The sequence below is a fragment of the Carassius auratus genome, chromosome 18, assembly GCF_003368295.1.
Source record: "Carassius auratus strain Wakin chromosome 18, ASM336829v1, whole genome shotgun sequence".
NCBI classification, from domain to species: domain Eukaryota; kingdom Metazoa; phylum Chordata; class Actinopteri; order Cypriniformes; family Cyprinidae; genus Carassius; species Carassius auratus.
This window is the reverse complement of record NC_039260.1, coordinates 13,509,880-13,531,105: the sequence shown is the minus strand read 5'-3', so window position 1 is coordinate 13,531,105 and position 21,226 is coordinate 13,509,880. Positions and strand designations below refer to the sequence as shown.

At 36.5% G+C, this 21,226-nt stretch overlaps 2 protein-coding genes across 2 annotated transcripts in view; both read left to right on the top strand.

The window, feature by feature from the left end:
- Positions 1-142: 142 nt before the first annotated feature.
- On the top strand, positions 143-11,039 carry vmn2r1 (vomeronasal 2, receptor 1). The gene is made up of 6 exons (XM_026287746.1): positions 143-591; positions 1,275-1,566; positions 6,710-7,519; positions 7,988-8,215; positions 9,176-9,299; positions 9,395-11,039. Exons 1-6 carry the CDS (start codon positions 350-352, stop codon positions 10,453-10,455), a joined length of 2,757 nt encoding a protein of 918 aa, XP_026143531.1. The 5' UTR covers positions 143-349; the 3' UTR covers positions 10,456-11,039.
- Positions 11,040-14,177: 3,138 nt separating this feature from the next.
- LOC113118507 (voltage-gated potassium channel subunit beta-1) overlaps positions 14,178-21,226 on the top strand; it is a 135,073-nt gene continuing 128,024 nt past the window's right edge. The window contains exons 1-2 of the mRNA XM_026287745.1: positions 14,178-14,338; positions 15,095-15,185. Coding sequence (XP_026143530.1) covers positions 15,118-15,185 — 68 coding nt within the window. The 5' untranslated portion in view covers positions 14,178-14,338; positions 15,095-15,117. The remainder of the gene's footprint in view (positions 14,339-15,094; positions 15,186-21,226) is intronic.

The following is a 21,226-nucleotide window of genomic DNA, read 5'->3' as shown; positions in this document are numbered from 1 at the left end:
AAACAGTTATCCTACATGATTCATCAGAATGTTCCTCTGAGTAACTATATCTAAGCAGTGGTACTAATCCCATTACTAAATAGACAAATTATTTAATATAATGAAAAACGTAATAATAATAATAGGTATTCTGCCAGTTTGCAACATAACACCTTGAGTCCTGGTTATTTTTCTGCCCCTGATGTGAACCCACATTAAAAGCAGCTTTGATCAGTTGTCTTATGCAATCTTCAGACATCCCAGAAGAGCTGATGGGAACTCAGGCGTAGTTAATTCATAGTGTCTGTCGTTCCTCTCCAAACACATACACTCCAAAGCAGCGTGTCTTTTACATGTTACTACTCTAAAAATGGATTTAACTGGATTGAGCTCCAAAGGACGCTTTTTGGTGGTTTTATGTTTAGTTTCTTACCTTTACAACCCCACCGCTGCTGAGGGGAGCTGCAAACTCAAGGCCAAATTCAACCTGAAGGGGTATAAAGAAGTGGAGAAGAAGACGGTGGTTATTGGCGGTATGTTTCCCGTTCATCAGCGCCTGATTGACACTGACAGCAACACCACGATCGCTCCAGAGTCTTCTGATTGTGAGGGGTGAGAAACTCTATTTTATATTTATTATAAAAGCGAAAAGTCGACAGGAACTGCGTGATATTTGAATGGGCAATAAAGTTACTCAGTCGATATCTTATGATGTGTAGCCTACTATCAAAATAATGCACTCAAAGAAAACGTGCATACTTGTCTGTCGTTATTAGAACGTTATACTATTTCTAAAGCATATTTCTAAAATTAAAAGAGGCTTCATTTCAAATGCTTAATTACCGTCTTAATTTGTCTTGCATCTTTACTTTGTAATTGCAATATTACAAAATCATTGATCATGCGAAATTAATCAAACTGTTGTCCAAGGAATAATTACAACTTGTCCTCCTGAGAGACCACTACTTTTTATGTTCCATAAACTCATCATTAATGGAAAATAATCTGTTGTACAGTATACTGTGCTAATCAACCTCCCTGGAGACATCTAGTGGTGACAGCTGGTATTACATGCCGTGGTATAAATAGATTTAGATTCTAGGAGAAATGAGAGCAACATCAACAAGATCGTAAGTACGATTTGGCAAGATATATAAAAGCAGATGAATTAAATTGTAACTTGGATTAAACATGAACATTTCAGTCATGCAAACTGAAATAAACACAAGCTAGCACCTTTAGTGAATTATGTCTGTAAGACCCTAACACATTCTAACATGTGCATTCCCACTCAGCTTTAACTTCCGTACTTTCCGCTGGGCTCAGACCATGCTGTTTGCCCTGAATGAGATCAACAACAGAACTGACATCTTACCTTATACTGATCTGGGTTACGTCATCTATGACTCCTGCTTCACCATTTCCAAAGCCGTGGAGGGAACGCTCACCTTCCTGACGGGCCAGGACGAGGCTGTGCCCAACTACCGCTGCGGGGATGGACCCCCTCTCTCTGCTTTGGTGGGGGCTGGAGGCTCTGATCTGTCCATAGCTACAGCCCGGATACTCGGCCTCTACTATTTCCCACAAGTACCTTTTCAACTACCACTGTATTTGGGGCAATGGATCTATTATAACTAGATCTATTACTTATAAATTACTATAAAAGAACGGCATGACCTGAATCCATTTTTACATAAAGTACAAAAAAGTTGTAATATCTTAATTAAGAGAAAAGCTTCGTTCAGTTTATCTATCCATATACAGTATTGTTCAAAATAATAGCAGTACAATGTGACTAACCAGAATAATCAAGGTTTTTCGTATATTTTTTTATTGCTACGTGGCAAACAAGTTGCCAGTAGGTTCAGTAGATTCTCAGAAAACAAATGAGACCCAGCATTCATGATATGCACGCTCTTAAGGCTGTGCAATTGGGCAATTAGTTGAATTAGTTGAAAGGGATGTGTTCAAAAAAATAGCAGTGTGGCATTCAATCACTGAGGTCATCAATTTTGTGAAGAAACAGGTGTGAATCAGGTGGCCCCTATTTAAGGATGAAGCCAACACTTGTTGAACATGCATTTGAAAGCTGAGGAAAATGGGTCGTTCAAGACATTGTTCAGAAGAACAGCGTACTTTGATTAAAAAGTTGATTAGAGAGGGGAAAACCTATAAAGAGGTGCAAAAAATGATAGGCTGTTCAGCTAAAATGATCTCCAATGCCTTAAAATGGAGAGCAAAACCAGAGAGACGTGGAAGAAAACGGAAGACAACCATCAAAATGGATAGAAGAATAACCAGAATGGCAAAGGCTCAGCCAATGATCACCTCCAGGATGATCAAAGACAGTCTGGAGTTACCTGTAAGTACTGTGACAGTTAGAAGACGTCTGTGTGAAGCTAATCTATTTTCAAGAATCCCCCGCAAAGTCCCTCTGTTAAAAAAAAGGCATGTGCAGAAGAGGTTACAATTTGCCAAAGAACACATCAACTGGCCTAAAGAGAAATGGAGGAACATTTTGTGGACTGATGAGAGTAAAATTGTTCTTTTTGGGTCCAAGGGCCACAGGCAGTTTGTGAGACGACCCCCAAACTCTGAATTCAAGCCACAGTACACAGTGAAGACAGTGAAGCATGGAGGTGCAAGCATCATGATATGGGCATGTTTCTCCTACTATGGTGTTGGGCCTATTTATCGCATACCAGGGATCATGGATCAGTTTGCATATGTTAAAATACTTGAAGAGGTCATGTTGCCCTATGCTGAAGAGGACATGCCCTTGAAATGGTTGTTTCAACAAGACAATGACCCAAAACACACTAGTAAACGGGCAAAGTCTTGGTTCCAAACCAACAAAATTAATGTTATGGAGTGGCCAGCCCAATCTCCAGACCTTAATCCAATTGAGAACTTGTGGGGTGATATCAAAAATGCTGTTTCTGAAGCAAATCCAAGAAATGTGAATGAATTGTGGAATGTTGTTAAAGAATCATGGAGTGGAATAACAGCTGAGAGGTGCCACAAGTTGGTTGACTCCATGCCACACAGATGTCAAGCAGTTTTAAAAAACTGTGGTCATACAACTAAATATTAGTTTAGTGATTCACAGGATTGCTAAATCCCAGAAAAAAAAAATGTTTGTACAAAATAGTTTTGAGTTTGTACAGTCAAAGGTAGACACTGCTATTTTTTTGAACACACCCCTTTCAACTAATTGCCCAATTGCACAGCCTTAAGAGCGTGCATATCATGAATGCTGGGTCTTGTTTGTTTTCTGACAATCTACTGAACCTACTGGTAACTTGTTTGCCACGTAGCAATAAAAAATATACTAAAAACCTTGATTATTCTGGTTAGTCACATTGTACTGCTATTATTTTGAACAATACTGTACATACATACATACATACATACATATATATATATATATAAAATATACTTTTTTTATACTATACTTGGTCTGTACCTACTGTATATATATATATATATATATATATATATATATACAGACCAAAAGTTTGGACACACCTTCTCATTCAAAGAGTTTTCTTTATTTTCATGATTATGAAAATTGTAGATTCACACTGAAGGCATCAAAACACATGAATTAACACATGTGGAATTATATATGGAATTATATACATAACAAAAAAGTGTGAAACAACTGAAAATATGTCATATTGTAGGTTCTTCAAAGTAGCACCTTTTGCTTTGATTACTGCTTTGCACACTCTTGGCGTTCTCTTGATGAGCTTCAAGAGGTAGTCACCTGAAATTGTCTTCAACAGTCTTGAAGGAGTTCCCCGAGAGATGCTTAGCACTTGTTGGCCCTTTTGCCTTCTGTCTGCGGTCCAGCTCACCCCTAAACCATCTGGATTGGGTTCAGGTCCGGTGACTGTGGAGGCCAGGTCATCTGGCGCAGCACCCCATCACTGTCCTTCTTGGTCAAATAGCCCTTAATGCCTTCAGTGTGACTCTACAATTTTCATAGTCATGGAAATAAAGAAAACTCTTTGAATGAGAAGGTGTGTGTGTGTGTGTATATATATATATATATATATACACACACATATACAGTATTGTTCAAAATAATAGCAGTATAATGTGACTAACCAGAATAATCAAGGTTTTTAGTATATTTTTTATTGCTACGTGGCAAACAAGTTACCAGTAGGTTCAGTAGATTGTCAGAAAACAAACAAGACCCAGCATTCATGATATGCACGCTCTTAAGGCTGTGCAATTGGGCAATTAGTTGAAAGGGGTGTGTTCAAAAAAATAGCAGTGTCTACCTTTGACTGTACAAACTCAAAACTATTTTGTACAAACATTTTTTTTTTCTGGGATTTAGCAATCCTGTGAATCACTAAACTAATATTTAGTTGTATGACCACAGTTTTTTAAAACTGCTTGACATCTGTGTGGCATGGAGTCAACCAACTTGTGGCACCTCTCAGCTGTTATTCCACTCCATGATTCTTTAACAACATTCCACAATTCATTCACATTTCTTGGATTTGCTTCAGAAACAGCATTTTTGATATCACCCCACAAGTTCTCAATTGGATTAAGGTCTGGAGATTGGGCTGGCCACTCCATAACATTAATTTTGTTGGTTTGGAACCAAGACTTTGCCCGTTTACTAGTGTGTTTTGGGTCATTGTCTTGTTGAAACAACCATTTCAAGGGCATGTCCTCTTCAGCATAGGGCAACATGACCTCTTCAAGTATTTTAACATATGCAAACTGATCCATGATCCCTGGTATGCGATAAATAGGCCCAACACCATAGTAGGAGAAACATGCCCATATCATGATGCTTGCACCTCCATGCTTCACTGTCTTCACTGTGTACTGTGGCTTGAATTCAGAGTTTGGGGGTCGTCTCACAAACTGCCTGTGGCCCTTGGACCCAAAAAGAACAATTTTACTCTCATCAGTCCACAAAATGTTCCTCCATTTCTCTTTAGGCCAGTTGATGTGTTCTTTGGCAAATTGTAACCTCTTCTGCACATGCCTTTTTTTTAACAGAGGGACTTTGCGGGGGATTCTTGAAAATAGATTAGCTTCACACAGACGTCTTCTAACTGTCACAGTACTTACAGGTAACTCCAGACTGTCTTTGATCATCCTGGAGGTGATCATTGGCTGAGCCTTTGCCATTCTGGTTATTCTTCTATCCATTTTGATGGTTGTCTTCCGTTTTCTTCCACGTCTCTCTGGTTTTGCTCTCCATTTTAAGGCATTGGAGATCATTTTAGCTGAACAGCCTATCATTTTTTGCACCTCTTTATAGGTTTTCCCCTCTCTAATCAACTTTTTAATCAAAGTACGCTGTTCTTCTGAACAATGTCTTGAACGACCCATTTTCCTCAGCTTTCAAATGCATGTTCAACAAGTGTTGGCTTCATCCTTAAATAGGGGCCACCTGATTCACACCTGTTTCTTCACAAAATTGATGACCTCAGTGATTGAATGCCACACTGCTATTTTTTTGAACACACCCCTTTCAACTAATTCAACTAATTGCCCAATTGCACAGCCTTAAGAGCGTGCATATCATGAATGCTGGGTCTCATTTGTTTTCTGAGAATCTACTGAACCTACTGGTAACTTGTTTGCCACGTAGCAATAAAAAATATACGAAAAACCTTGATTATTCTGGTTAGTCACATTGTACTGCTATTATTTTGAACAATACTGTATATATATACACACACTCACACACACACACATACATACACAATACCATTAAAGTTTGGTTAAGTTTTTTTAAATATACATTCTTAAATATTTAGAAATAGAAAACAGTTATTGTATTACTATTTTTGGAGTATTACTGTACTTTTGATGACTTCAGTGCAGCCTTAGAGAGCATAAGAGACTTCTCTCAAACAATTGAATGGTGATTAATTTGTCCACTACCCGTCAAAAATATTTGAACATTTAGATTTTTTTATTTAATAAAAAGAATTCTTTTCTGCCCACCAAGACAACATTATTACATCCAAAAGACAGCAAAATCATAAAAAAGACATTTATAATGTTACAAAACTACAAAAGATTTATATTTCAGATGAGTGCCTTTATTTTGATTTTTATTATATTCATCAAAGAAACCTTAAAATATCTACTCTTTTTTTTTTACTACTTTGTTTTTCAGCACAATAAAAATAACTGTGTTCTGAGCAGCAAATGTGAATATTAGAATGATTTCTGAAGGACCGTGTGAATGGAGTAATGATGCTACAAAAATCAGCTTTGATGTCACAGGAATAAATATATATTTTAAAATATATTCAAATAGAAATCTGTTATTTTAAATAGTAAAACTATTACAAATCTTACTGTTTTTTGCTGTATTTTGGATCAAATAAATGCAGGCTTGGTGAGCAGAAGGGACTTCTTTAAAAACACTAAAAATCTTACTGTTTAAAACCTTTTGACTGGTTGTGTACACTCATTCAGTCTCTTGACTGCTTTTTGACGGGTATACCACATGACATTTTTATAGCCATTCATTTGAAACTTTTCTTGAGCACATTTTAAACTTAAATTTTTTAAGACTTTTAAGATTTTCCATTGGCTTATTATTATAAAAAAAAAAAATGTCGGGAGGGAGGGGGGTTCAATTTATTCCATCTTTTAATTACTATTTAATAATATCAGAAATCCATCAAGAAATCCATCTTTGAGCATTTAAACTGCATTTGTTTTCCCGCTCCCCTAGATGAGCTACGCATCCTCATGCTCAGTTCTGGAAAGCAGGTTTCAGTACCCCACCTTCCTCCGCACCATCCCTAGCGATGAGCACCAGTCTGTGGCCATGGCCAAACTAGTGCTTCAATTTGGCTGGACCTGGGTGGGTTGCATCGCCGCTGAGGACGATTACGGGAAATACGGCATCAAGAGGTTCAAGGAGGTGGTAGAGGAGGCGGGAGTTTGCATATCCTTCTCCGAGACCCTCCCCAAGGTCAGTAACCCAGAAGCCATCGAGCGCATCGTGCAGACGGTGCTGGATTCCACGGCTAAGATCATCGTGGTGTTCTCCTCCGACGTGGATATGAGCCCCCTAGTGGGGGAACTGCTGCGCAACAACGTCACCAACCGCACCTGGATCGCCAGCGAGGCCTGGGTCACGTCAGCTGCCATCTCCCGCCACCCCGACATACTGCCTGTCCTGGGAGGTACAATAGGGTTCGCGGTCAAGCGTGCGGATATACCAGGCCTGAAAGAGCATCTGCTGAGCGTTACTCCATACAATGACACTCTGACTGAAGAGTTTTGGGGAATAGTCTTCAACTGCACTTTGAATTATCGGCAGGTATTGAGAGGCACGAGGAGATGCACTGGAGAAGAGATGCTGGAGAAGTTAAATAATACTTTCACGGACGTGTCACAGTTGAGGATTACATATAACGTGTATAAGGCTGTATATGCCGTGGCACATGCACTCCATAACCTAGAGCACTGTAAACCCGGCAGTGGCCCATTTGAGAATGGGACATGTGCCGACATTACGAAATTTGAGCCTTGGCAGGTACAACACACTTTGACCATTTTTATTTACCGTATTTTCCGGACTGTAAGTTGCACTTTTTTTCATGTTTTGGCTGGTCCTGCTACTTATAGTCAGGTGCGACTTATTTATCTAAATTAATTTGACATGAACCAAGAGAAATTAACTAAGAGAAATGAACCAAGAGAAAACAGTACCATCTCCAGCCGCGAGAGGGCGCTCTATGATGCTCAATGCTCCTGTAGTCTACACTGAAAACATAGAGCGCCCTCTCGCCGCTGTAGACGGTAATGTTTTCTCTTGGTTTTTGGTTCTAAATTAATGCGACTTATAGTCCAGTGCGACTTATATATGTTTTTTTTTTCTCATCATGACGTATTTTTTGACTGATGCAACTTATACTCAGGTCCGACTTATAGTCCGAAAAATACGGTATTTTGTATTTTTTTATGTCGTGTCATTTATAACTATTATGTGTTTTCCTTTTAGCTGATGTACTACTTGAAAAATCTCCGATACACTGTTCCTCACACCAAAGAGGAGATATACTTCCACGATGGCGATGTAGATGGCTTTTATGAAATCTTAAATTGGCAGAGCGATTCGGAAGGAGGGATTGCATATACCCCCATTGGTTACTATAACAGCACAGCAGCCCCCGAGGAGAGGTTGATCATCAATAATGGCTCCATTATATGGAACAATGATATTCTGGAGGTGAGGAATGTTATGTGAAGTGATCAGTGTAGTTTAGTATGGTCATAAAATAGAGTATATATACTGCCAATAAGTTTAATATTTAATATATGTTAAATAAATGTGCAATATCCATCTACTCATAACAGCATTTAATGTTTTGTGTATATATATATATATATATATATATATATACATATATATATATATATATATATATATATACATACACAACATTTTGTATATTTAATTTATATTCAGTATATATTTTCATATCTATCTACATTCTACATTTAAATTTTCTTTTGATAAGTATTACATGCTGTAATCTATCTATCTATCTATCTATCTATCTATCTATCTATCTATCTATCTATCTATCTATCTATCTATCTATCTATCTATCTATCTATCTATCTAAGGTATATTTTATAAAAAGATTATGACTATCAATTAGATTAATTAATATACTATTATATAGAGAGAAAGTGAGAATACAGGATTTAATATTTGATAATTAATACGTTTGAAAATATTTTTGTTGATTAAACATTAAATATTTATTCTATTCTTAATATTTAATATATTTTTAATAAATATGTAATATCTATCTAATGCATAAAATTTAGTTTATATTTAATAAATATGTACTCATATTTATATTTAGTAAAATAGTTTGTCGTTATTGCATGTTGGATCTTATAGATGAACAACTAAAGAAAAAAATGTTTTGTTTCCCTGCTGTATTAATATATGTTTAACAAATATCTACAGTATATGTTGATTCAAACATTAAATATTTAATCTACTCTTAAGTTTATATATATTTGATAAATATTTTATATCTACTTATTAAGTACATTTAATTATGTATATATTTAACTTAGTAAAATAGTTTGTCGTTATTGCATGTGGAATCTCATAGACTAAAAGCTTAAGAAGATCAAATGTTGTTTCTCTATTGTACTGCTTGTGTTCCAGACGCCACGATCTGTGTGCAGTGAACGATGCCAGCCCGGCACCAGGATGGGTATCCGGCAAGGAGAACCAGTCTGCTGCTTTGACTGCATCCCCTGCGCAGATGGCGAGATCTCGAACACAACAGGTCATGGGAAATATGAGATTTTTTGTATTTTTTTATTATTGGTTATTTTTAACTGACCATTTAGTCCATTTTAACAACTCACACGCTTCCAACAGATGCACGAGGCTGTATCCAGTGCGATGAAGACTACTGGTCCAATGCCAATCACGATACGTGTGTGCCAAAGACCATTGAATTCCTGGACTTCGGTGAACCTCTTGGGATCACACTGATCGCCATTGCTGCTTTCGGGGCTTTAGCGACTATTGCAGTTGCGATTATCTTATTGATGCACCTTAACACACCTTTGGTGAATGCCAACGACCCACTGCTCAGCTTCTCCCTGCTGCTGGGTTTAGTGATAACCTTCATGTGCTCTATTGCGTTCCTCGGTGAGCCTCAGATGTGGTCTTGCATGACCAGCCAGGTGGCCTTGGCTGTAGGCTTTGCTCTGATCCTCTCCTCGCTAATGGGTAAATCTGCTCTGCTCATGCTGAGAGCCAGAGCCGTAAAAGCCGTCAAAACTGCTATGAAGGCAGCCAAAGCAGCAGCAGCGGCATCTGAGCAGAGTCCCGACACTGCCGTCATGGCTCCAGCTATTCCTCAGAAGAATGATATAGACCCTATTCATCCCAGGCACCAGAGGGCGATAATGATCGTGTGCACCCTGATCCAAGCGGTGGGCTGCACCGTGTGGCTGATTCTGATGCCTCCATATCCCGTGAAGAACACAGCCGCCCAGAACATCAAGATCATCCTAGAGTGCGACCCTGGAAACATCATCTTCATCTGCTCCATCTTTGCTTATGACATTCTTTTGGCTGTGCTGACTTTCGTTTTTGCTTTTGTGGCACGAAAGTTGGAAGACCACTTCAACGAGGGCAAGAGCGTGACCTTCGGCATGTTGGTGTTTTTCATCGTTTGGATCTCCTTCGTGCCTGCCTACCTGAGCACGCGGGGGAAATTCATGGTGGCGGTGCAAATCTTCGCCATCTTGGCTTCCAGCTTCGGTCTGCTCGCGTGCGTCTTCATCCCCAAGTGCTATGTGCTGCTTATCAAACCAGAGAGGAACAAAGAGGAACTGATGATACCCCGAGCCAAATCACGTGACATTGCTGCTGCCAGCTCCGCATCCGCTAATGGAACCACAGTATCCACTGTGTCTCTAGATGACTGAAGCCAGTCCCTAAGACTATCTACTGTGTCACTGTGAATGTAGAAATCTTATTATATTGGACTTTGCCATATTTCAAGGATCTTTGATATAAATTTAGCCTGATGTCAGAACTAAAACTTAATGGGAATAACAGTAAATGGCTTTAAGGGGGTCATATGATAATGTTGTACAAATTTTTTCTCCATGTCTACTTATAATAATAATAATAATAATTTTTTTTTCAGAATTTATCATGATTATAATCATAGTTTTTATGAGCATATTTCATTATCTATTACCCCTAGCAGAGTGTTTTTTTTTTTTTTTCGTGCTATCTTACCTTTAAGCTGAAATTAGCTTGCAACACTTTTAATATTCTAACTGCAGGTTTGCTGACAAGTCCAAATTATTTTTAACTGCTCCATTCCACTGTATTCATCTTACATCAGAATGCTGGGAAGGCTCATTTATGAAGCTTGGTTTAAAAAAAATGAAACCATAAAAAAAAAATTATAGAGCAGACCAAAAAAAAAAAAAAAAAAAAATCTAAATATCCAACTTTAAGACCTTTCCACACTGAATGCAATGTGAAAAAGGGAGGCGAATTGCCGACTGACGGTGCAATATATATATATATATATATATATATATATATATATATATATATATATATATATTATATTATATTATATATATATATATATATATATATATATATATATATATATATATATATATATATATATATATTTTATATATATATATATATATATATATATATATATATATATATATATATATATATTCATACAGTTTCATTTTGTTTTCATACTATGTGCATTTAATTTCAAATGATCAAGGAACAATTTATTATTTTTTTTTTTGGTAGTTTAAACAACAAATACACTACAAATCATAAAAATAGAAACAAATAAAGAGAAGTGAATACGAAAATGAAACAACCCCTTTAAATGAGCAGGAATTTGTGCTCGGATATTTGTATGACTGTAGCTTAGTTGATCAAATTACAAAAAATAATAATACTTAAAAAAAAAACTGCACTACATCATACAATATAAAACAAATCTTTATGAAGCAAATTTAAGTTTTAAAAGGATAATAAAGAGTTAAATGTAATACTGATGTCTGACAGCAGGTGGAAGCATTGAAGGTCCATAAACTAATCTCTTTCCACTGGAAAAAAACACAATAAATAAAACTGTTGGTTCTCATTTGTAATTTAAAATAATTATTGCAATAGTTTTGCTAAAGAAAACAATGAAGTATATTTTTGTGAAAATTCTGTAAACTATGATGTTAATTAATTTGTGGATTTGAAAATTAATTTTCAAATTTAGATTAAACTGCATGTGTTTTAGACATATATGGGAGGCATCATGGATTCATACACAAATTGCATCTAATGTGAACTGTTTAAGGGGTACCCAGTTCTGAACAGGACTCTGCTGAGGCCTTCACTGTGTTGCCCTTAATCAGTACTAATAAAAACATGTGCATTGTGTTGTCTCTTTGCTTTATCTTATTCATAAAATAAAAGTTACAAGAAACTACCTATTTCCTTTTGAATACTCTTTATTTTTAATATTTATTAATTTGGAGAATAAAACCCCCACAGTTCCCGTTCTAAAGAACATTGTTCATCTTTTAAAAATTCATTCATTCATTTATTGTAACTATGGACTACATTGACAAGAGTGATGTAGAAGTATTCTCCATAAAGCTTACACTGGTGATGTACTGGAGAGAAAATGGATTTCACAGGAAATGATCTAATTTTCGGCAGTAAGAAAAGAGGGTTGTAAAGATTATTGTTTTGTGGAACATCACAGTTATATATGATATGAGCTAAGTTGGGCCGGGATCCTGTGTTATTTAAGAAAAATAATTATATTTTCAGAATGGCAGAATTTGTTCTCAAACATAGTCTGTGGGGTAAAATACCCCCAAGTCTTAATTACTGTAGTTGCTATGTTTTGATTGTCAAATCCTTTGTTTTTCCATCAGATGTATTCTAGCTAGTTGGTTGAATAAAAAATATTTGAAATTTATATTTAAAAATTACCTCAAATTAACATCAGTTAGCTAATTACCAAACCACTTAGCATCAGCTAACAAAATTGTTCAAATAGACTATAATTCATAATTATTGTATTCTTTTTTAAATTTTAAGCTAAAACTACATGTATTCAGATTTTTCTGTAGAGCTAATTGCTTTGTATGACTTGGGGGCATTTTATATGGTGCCTGCAAGGTGACATGTTCGGTTCACTTAGTTTTGTTGTGGCCTCGACATAGTAACTTGTGGAAACAAGATAATATGTCATGGCCACGAGATCATCCTTATGTCGTGATCATAACTCCTTATGTTGAGGGAATGACATATTTTTCTTTTAATACATAAACAAACTTGTGTGACCATAGCAACCCAGGATTATCTGTTTGTATAATTATGCTATAGCCTACCATATGCTATATTTTGTAAATAAACGACTGACTATTATGCCTATAAAGTTTTGACTTTATGATTGTATTTATTCCCATGTGTGATGATCAATTAAACTATGTGGATGATTAATTCCTCATCGAAACACTATAGCATTTAAAATTATGGTCTACTAAGTAGCCGAAATAAAATGAAATGTTGAAACTGCATTCCAGTTAAAATTCCAGTCAGCAAAATCAAAGTTTTATTGGCATATCGAGTATTTACAGTAGGCTATTATTTACAAAAGTATTCAGAATGTAAAGTAAAGAGATTGAAATCAAGGGGAAAATGGAATATAAACAAATATAAAAATATAACCAATAATAATATGCTAATAATAATAAACAAATAATACGGGGAGAAGACGATCAGTTAATAGACAAGACTAGGATTGGTTAAAAAAATGTCTAATAGGCCTATGTTATATTATGCATTTTATGTAACATTTATTCATGATAAATTTGAATGTTGACTATCGCACGTAATACAGCACAGTAGCCAAGGCCTATGGTTAATATAACAATTTAATGATGTAATATTTTTTTAAATAAATAATGTAATGATTTCTTAATTTAAAATAAAATATTAATTAATCCATTTCTGATAATCCCTGGTTGCTATGGTCACACAGGTATGTTTATGAATCTTGAAACTCGTGGCCAAGTGAAAAATATGTCATTTCATCAACATAAGAAGACGTGGCCACGAGAAATGGATGCCGTTCCTTCAACAAAGCATCTCGAGGCCACGACATAAGGATGTCGTTCCCTCAACAAATATATCTTCTGGCCATGACATGATATCACGTTACCACAAGTTAATATGACGTTCCCTCAAATTAATATCCCGTGGCCATGATATATTATCACATTTCCACGAGTTATGTCGCGGCCACGACAAAACTAAGTGAACCAAACATGTCACCTTACGGGCACCATAATTTTACCCCCTTGGTAGAAATTTTATTTTTTATTAAAACAATAATTTATGTCATTTCTGAACACATTTAACTTTTTAGATTTTTGAACCCCACTATAGCTTCTTGAATTAAGGCCAAAGTTTGTGCATTCTATGGAAAAACAATATTTATGAGGTGTGTGAGACAGAATGAGTGTGCATGGCTCACTTAATGCCACTCGCTACTCTAGATGCCTTGTGGAGTGATGATATTTTTTCTATAATTGGATGTGTAACAACACACCCTCAGTGAGGAATAGTCCAGAGTGCCTGAGGAAGACCTTTTGTAGTCTATATGTGTGTGTGCCTGGTAACTGTGGCTGTGGTGTAAACAAAATACTTGAATATGGTCTTGGCAGAAAGGCCAAGTGGCCATTCAACTCTGGACTGACCACTGAAAACACTGAGCACTGATAAATGCAAACCAACTGACCTGTCAAGGTATGATTTTAATAATTCATCAGGTCTTTGTGAACAACTCGTTAAAGCGCTGCGATTAATAATGGATTCAATCCAATGGTAGGTGTTAGGATGCATGCGCTTGCTACTATTTTGGAGGATGGGATTCGTGTCAAGGGTTGCCCTTCGGTTCATGGTGAATCTGTGGGGTTCTACTCCAACATGTCAGATAACTGAACACTCTGCAGGCTTTTTATGATGTATGTCAGAAACGTATATGTAAAAGTTAAGAGTGGTAAGAGTGTTCAGAATGATTTGAACTCTCCAAAGAAGGTTGAGCTATGTGTTTGGTGTTCTTAAAAATAAATCTTTTTTTATCCACTTATGTGTACATCACAAGTCTCAAAAAAAAAATAAAAAAAATAATAATAATAATTTTACAATATACTAAACTTTTTTTTTTTTTTTTTAGAAAATGTAAGATATGCATGTTATTTTGTAGCTGATGTTCAAATAAATAAATAAATAAATAAATGGATAATCTAAATGGCACCTTAGCTTTACTTTGTGATGACTCAAGTCCCATCAACTGTCAGAGTGGGAATGAATCAGAGTTTAAAAAAGCTCACCACTCAAAGACACGTTATTTACCAAGCAGATAATCATCATCAACAGATTGTTGTCTGGGCAGTTAAACGTAGTAGTTTGTGTTATTCTATGATGACAGAAACTGCTGAGAGCTTCTGAGAGACCTCCATTAACAGTCTGCTCAAGTGTTGTATACTAAATGCTTTTCAGGTGGGCTAAATCTTCTAGATAAAATGGAGGCAGAACGAGACATGACAGATGACAGTGACAGATGTCGCAGAGGTTCAAAAGTGCCCTACAGGTGAGAAAAAGCATTTTGATGAATCATGATCATATCTAACAAACAAATAGAATACTGTGTGAACTCTCGTAGTGTTGATTCATGACATCCAATCAAGTGTTTGATTATGCATTCGTTAAAACAATATGCATTTCTGAAAGGTGACACTTTTCGGGTGTTTGTGCTGAAAGGTGACATCTGGTCCATAAGATACCCTTTGAGATGTTTTCATTCTGCAGTGAGACGGATGAGAGTAGCTAGAGCTGATAATTGCATTCAGACTGGTGTCATGGTAGATTAGTTTTTTTAAAAAGTCTGTCTTTGTCTATTACTGTAGAACACAATGACAGCATTATAAATGAAAGAATAAACAAGGAAAATAAAACTGGCAAAGAGCACATAATAACTTCATGATCTTATTCTATAGCGTCAGTTTTTCTCACATTTATTGTATGTCCATATATATATAGGTGTTTCTGTGGGGGGTTCCATTCCCTGGAAACACATGATAAGTAAAAATTGATAGCCTCAATGGACTGTAAGTCGCTTTGGATAAAAGCATCTGCTAATTGCATAAATTTATATATATATATATATATATATATATATATATATATATATATATATATATACACAAGATGTCTGTTAAAGATTGCTTGATCTGGAAAGCATCTGCTGTTCTACAAACATCTGACAGATGTCTGTGAGATGTAAGTTTTACATACATTCTAAATCATAAACTTCTTAAAACATCTAATAAGTTTCTATTTGACATCTGATAGGAAACATCCTATAGACGTACTGTAGATGAGCAAACACTAAAAAAATACATCTTGCGGTCATCAAATAGACATATATGACATATATATGTTTTCAAATATGGCCTAAAATGCTGAAAATGTCTATGCTAATGTTTCCTTTCTCATTAAATTCAATTTTGAATTACACGAACCGTGTAAAATAGCCTATATTTTGGGGAGGTAGCCTATTATAAAACCTTTGACAAGTGTTAAAATGCTAGCTACATTTTACCTTGAACTGTTTATCTGTTCAAATTGGCTTCAGTAAAGCTTTGATTTCAAATTCAGTCATTTTGACATGAACGATCACTGAAGCAGACCAACCTAAAAATGTAACCTGTTAATTGTTATTAATATCATTTTGGCCATTTGACTATTGATGTACATTTCTGCAAATCATGCAAATCAGTGGCATAAGTGTATTGACACATTTGGAGATGGACCAGATGCCCCCAGATATGTGTTTACTTGAGCTATTGCTGTGAAAGGCTAGACACAATGAAAGAGTGTACAGTGCTTCTTTTTTTTTTTTAGTGAGTGATCTTTTACTTGCTGGTTGTTTGTAACATAGGCTCCTGGTTTAGGGTTATGTGTACTCTGTTGTTGCCTATAACTTTATAGGTCTGATGTGCTTATTTTTGTGTTTACACCCTTTTTTTGCAAAGGTTAAACTCTCTTTCTTACAAATCAACCCATTGGCCTATGATGTTTTGGTTTTTGTAGTTATTAATAAAGTTACTGACCACCTGCGAGTTTTATTTACTAGCCAAACCCTTGGTGAGTGTTAATTTTGGACCATGCATGAAGGTGAGAAATGGTGCAGCGTGAATCTAAAAGTGTGTGGAAAGAAGTGGAGCCTGTGAACAGCTGTTCTGTCTGGTTAGAATGGCATACTGGAGTAATTAGACACCAGATTGTCAGGAAAGCTTTGCTACACAGTAGCTGAGAAGAATCTGTTTACCATTCTAGAATGGAAGGACAGGGCTTTGGGCATTTGGGTACACAGAGAAAGAATCTTATTCTTTGCTCCTTTTCTTTCTCTCTTCTCGCACAATCTCTGATGCCTCTTCATGTGCACTAATTATGGAAACTGCTGTGTTTTTTTTTCTGCTCTGCATATCCACTAGAGATAAAGCTGTTCCCTTGGCTCTTTTAGATAAGAGGCAGTCATCATTCCATTATTTCTCCCTCCTTTCATTTTAATCTCCAGCCTTCACAATTGAAGTAAAATCACTTGGCTGAATGAGAGCCCTTGGGACCAAGACAATTATATTTGAAGCTCTCCTGGCTATGACTCAATATTATTTGGCTTGATGAATTATATCAGACTAAGTAACCTATTTGACCCCTACTCAAACAGCACAATGTGAGTGTCTGTGTGTTAAAGAAAGGAACACAACCGGTCTTGTCAATGCCAAATTGAACACTTTTCAATCTAGAACATTGTCTGTTTAGCACCACTTCATTTAAACTTCTATCAAGATCTAACATCAATCCCTCCTTCATCAGTGATTCAGTCTTTATCTTTTTTCTGCATTATCATGGCTTAAGTAATTGCTCAGTAATTTATCTTTCATTCCTCCTCTCCCATTATATTTTGTAATCCCTTCTCTCTTAGAAATGCTTCATTTCCTGACTCGTTCCTCACAATGTTAAAGTGGTGTATAGTTTTACTCTTGGGATAAAATCAGATTTTAATTTGTGGAAATAGCAGGATGTGAATCCATATAGCCATCTGTTCTGTGCAAGGATGTGCTAAAGTACAATCAGAATGCAGAACTGTAGCTTTTTTTCAAATAACTAATCGGACTGAATAGCTAAACTGGCACTTTTACAAAAATGTACAAATTGACCACAAAAGTACGTGAACTTTGTCTGTAAATGTAGGCTAATTACAGCAATGTATACTTGGTTTTAGCTCATTTCATTATCAGTACAATCCAACTTTGAGGTATTGGGTTGTATGATGCAATTTACATTTTCTTTTCTCTTTGGAGTGTTACAAGCTCTTAGTGCATACAAGCCCCTGGCTGTTTACATATGTAAAGGGTTTGCCACTGATGATTCAAATGCGAAATTTGGTAGGGTAGCACTTGTTGTTTGTTGTTTCTCCGATCACAAATGCAGACATGGTTATATGTTTACGCTGTGCGATGTGCAACACAACGTGTAAAAAGACAGTACAAGTCATTATAATCAGTAATTATGTCCACACAGGATGCTACAACTGCCTCGTTTGTAATGGGTTTTATTGTTTATTGTTATTATAACTTTAACTTGTACAAATAAAATCCCCTGTCATCTACAGTAACTAAATATATTTTAACTAAATTAAGTAAACTTATATTTGTTTTACTTATTTTTATTTTTTAATTCTTAAAACATGAGACATTATACTTAAATTATAAAAACGGTTTCTAAGTCCTACATTTTTTCCAACTATGATTGTCTTCAGACTGTCAGGATTGGACTTTCTTCGTTGTGTTGTGCTCCCCATAACCCAGGTTCTCTCTTATGTGCCCTTATTTGGTCGTTCCTGTTCCTGTCTTTGTTGTTTCTTTATTAATTGGTTCCCCTCACCTGTGTATCCCTCATTCAGATTATTATTTAAAGTGTAGTCTGCAGTAGTGATGGGAGAAACGAACCTTTGAAGTATTCGAAGCTTCGAATCAATTGAACCAAACGCTTGGCAGAATGATTCACTATTTCGACGCGTTCGAAGCACCACATGCTGGTGACGCCTGCTGGTCAAAACTGTGTAAATTCAACAAAATCTCCAATGCAGACCAAAACATACACAAAAAACAGCTTTCGCAAACCCGATGAAAACTCTTTCTTGAAAGTGTAATATATTAAACACAATCAAACAATAAAATACCATTAAATTTAAGGCCTATGCATCTATAAAATAATTGATATTAATTAGCAAGGGCTTGTTTTATTTGTTTTATGGAGAACTTGTCTAAACAGGCCAGTAAGAGACTATTAACTGCTTCTCATCCTTTAGTGAGACTCGCATGATTCACGGGTTCACAGAGATCGCCCCCTAAGGTGAACTGTTGAAATTTCGAAAGGTTTCAAAACAGTTATGATGTAACGAAACCTTGTTTACTGAAATCACGTGACTTTGGCATTTTGATACACGGTCCGAACCACTCTTTCGAAACAGCTGATTCGCAATGGTTTCGAAGCTTCATGAAGCAGTGTTTCAATTGCGGGCATCACTAGTGTGCCCCATGTTTCCTTGTTGGGTCTTATGTGTTTTCTTGTTGTTCTACGTGTGTGTTCCAGCCCGTCCTGTGTTCCCAGAAGTGTGGATGAATAAAGACTGTTATCATCGTATTCTCCTACAATCTCCTCATTCCTCGTTTCTCACAGGAGGCAGCCGTGACTTTTCTTTTTAATTTAAGAAAGATTTTTTCTTTGGCTTTTTCTCTGGGGCCATATACATTTCCAGAGCTGGTAATGGTATACGATGTGACTGTTTGGTTCTTGTTTGCATGTGTGAGTGTATTTGTGATCTATGTTATGTTTGCTGTCATAGTAACAGGCTTTGCTTTAGCATTTGAGCAATGGGGCAGCAACTGTAACAGAGTCAGCACTGCAGTACCGGGTCCAGAGGTCGTGACCTCTGTTGATGGATGTACACAGATGTAATGGTCACCAGTGGAGAAGGAGGTTAGTTACTTTGTCTGAAACGAGACGACACTTTCTCCTCTGTCTTTGCTGTAAATTTTCAGCATATTGTTTCACACTCACCCTTAGCATGAGAGGAGTCCGATATGCTTCATACGTGAATAACGGCGTTCTCACCTTTGTCATCAGGCCAAAGACTGACCTATATGTGCTCCGGTTTCCTCTCCACGACACATCTAAGGTCCACTCTGAGGGGTTCTGGTTTCTTTAGCTTCTCCTTCTGCTAGCTCTCACTTTCCATCTCGCAAACCACTTGCCCAAGCCAAAACCCCACACACATATACTCTTAACCCCAATCATCAGCCAGACCAGATAGACATTACCTGTATCAATTATTAAGCCTTGAGAATAGCACTCATCTTTGGAAATGTGACCCGAGAGGTCAGAGCCTGTGGGCTGCAGAGAATATCTGAAAGAGTGGCATTGGGTTACTCTAAAATTCCTATTTGATTACCCATTAATTCCTAAGTGATTGTGACTAATCAACACGAGCAAAGTGATACTCAAGCGTATAATGTACGTATATATCATATTTGCAGTTGTGATCAGCATAGGGGTTTGTGCCAGGCACTTGCTCACATCTCAACTCCAAAAAGTCCCTAGATTGTATTTTTGTTTTCCTGTGTTTTCTGGTATTAGCGTTGGCACAAGTCTGACAGGAGATTTGATGGACTCAGAGAACATCGATCACTCCTGTTTTGCGCCCATTGGCATGTATGCTGGCACATTGCTGAAATTGATTAAGAGAGCCTGTCTTGGGACGTCCTTATCTGTAACCTTCAGGTGAGAAACTTTCAGGTTGCTTTCAAACTGCTCTACTCAAGTGTGAAATAAGGTTCCAGACTCCTCTGAAGTACCTGAGAGGAAATTTTAACAACACAAACTTTTTTTTTTTTTTGCTGATAATCAGAGGAAGGATTCATTTTTATGCTGGTTTAGGTGGCAGGGAAAGACACATTTCTGGGGAAGCAAGCTGAATGATTGCTGAATGATTTCCATATTTATCTCGTTTGGACCCTTGAGGTAAGCATGAATCTATTAGGTAAATTACTTTAAGATTATATTACCTAGTTTTATAAATGACCCAAAGGACTTTTCTAATTTTTTTAAAATTGTTTCAAACTCTGCATTTTAAAACATGCTAATGATCCATTTTATTGTGTTCAATTTAGGAAGCAGATGTTCAGGTGTGTGCCTGTGTGAAAGCGAATAAGTTGCAGGTTACAGCAGTCTTAGAAGGTTTTTTTTAAATTTTTTTTATAAGCACTGTACTTGAGAATGATATCATCACAGTAATAAGCAAGTGCAGCATATCCTAGCGATAAAACCACTGGTCTTTTGACATCAGAAATTGTGCAAAACCCTGAAGACTATTCCATATGGTTAAATATAGAAAGATAACGTTTCGCCATTTTTAATCATCTCTTTAACTTTCTGTTTGTTTGGTGAGTGTAAGCTTTAGTGAGCTTCATCCGAGCACCTGCAGTCACGCTAAAAGGAGATTATGAGATATTGTTGGGAACCGCTGGGTGCCGACTTGTGAAAGTAATGCCTGTGAAATGGCTT

Excerpts from the sequence above, each read along its gene's own strand:
- vmn2r1 (XM_026287746.1), top strand. The coding sequence starts at position 350 with ATGGATTTAACTGGATTGAGCTCCAAAGGACGCTTTTTGGTGGTTTTA. Across the intron at positions 592-1,274 it reads GAGTCTTCTGATTGTGAGGG|CTTTAACTTCCGTACTTTCC; the intron begins GTGAGAAACTCT and ends ATTCCCACTCAG. Across the intron at positions 7,520-7,987 it reads CGAAATTTGAGCCTTGGCAG|CTGATGTACTACTTGAAAAA; the intron begins GTACAACACACT and ends TTTTCCTTTTAG.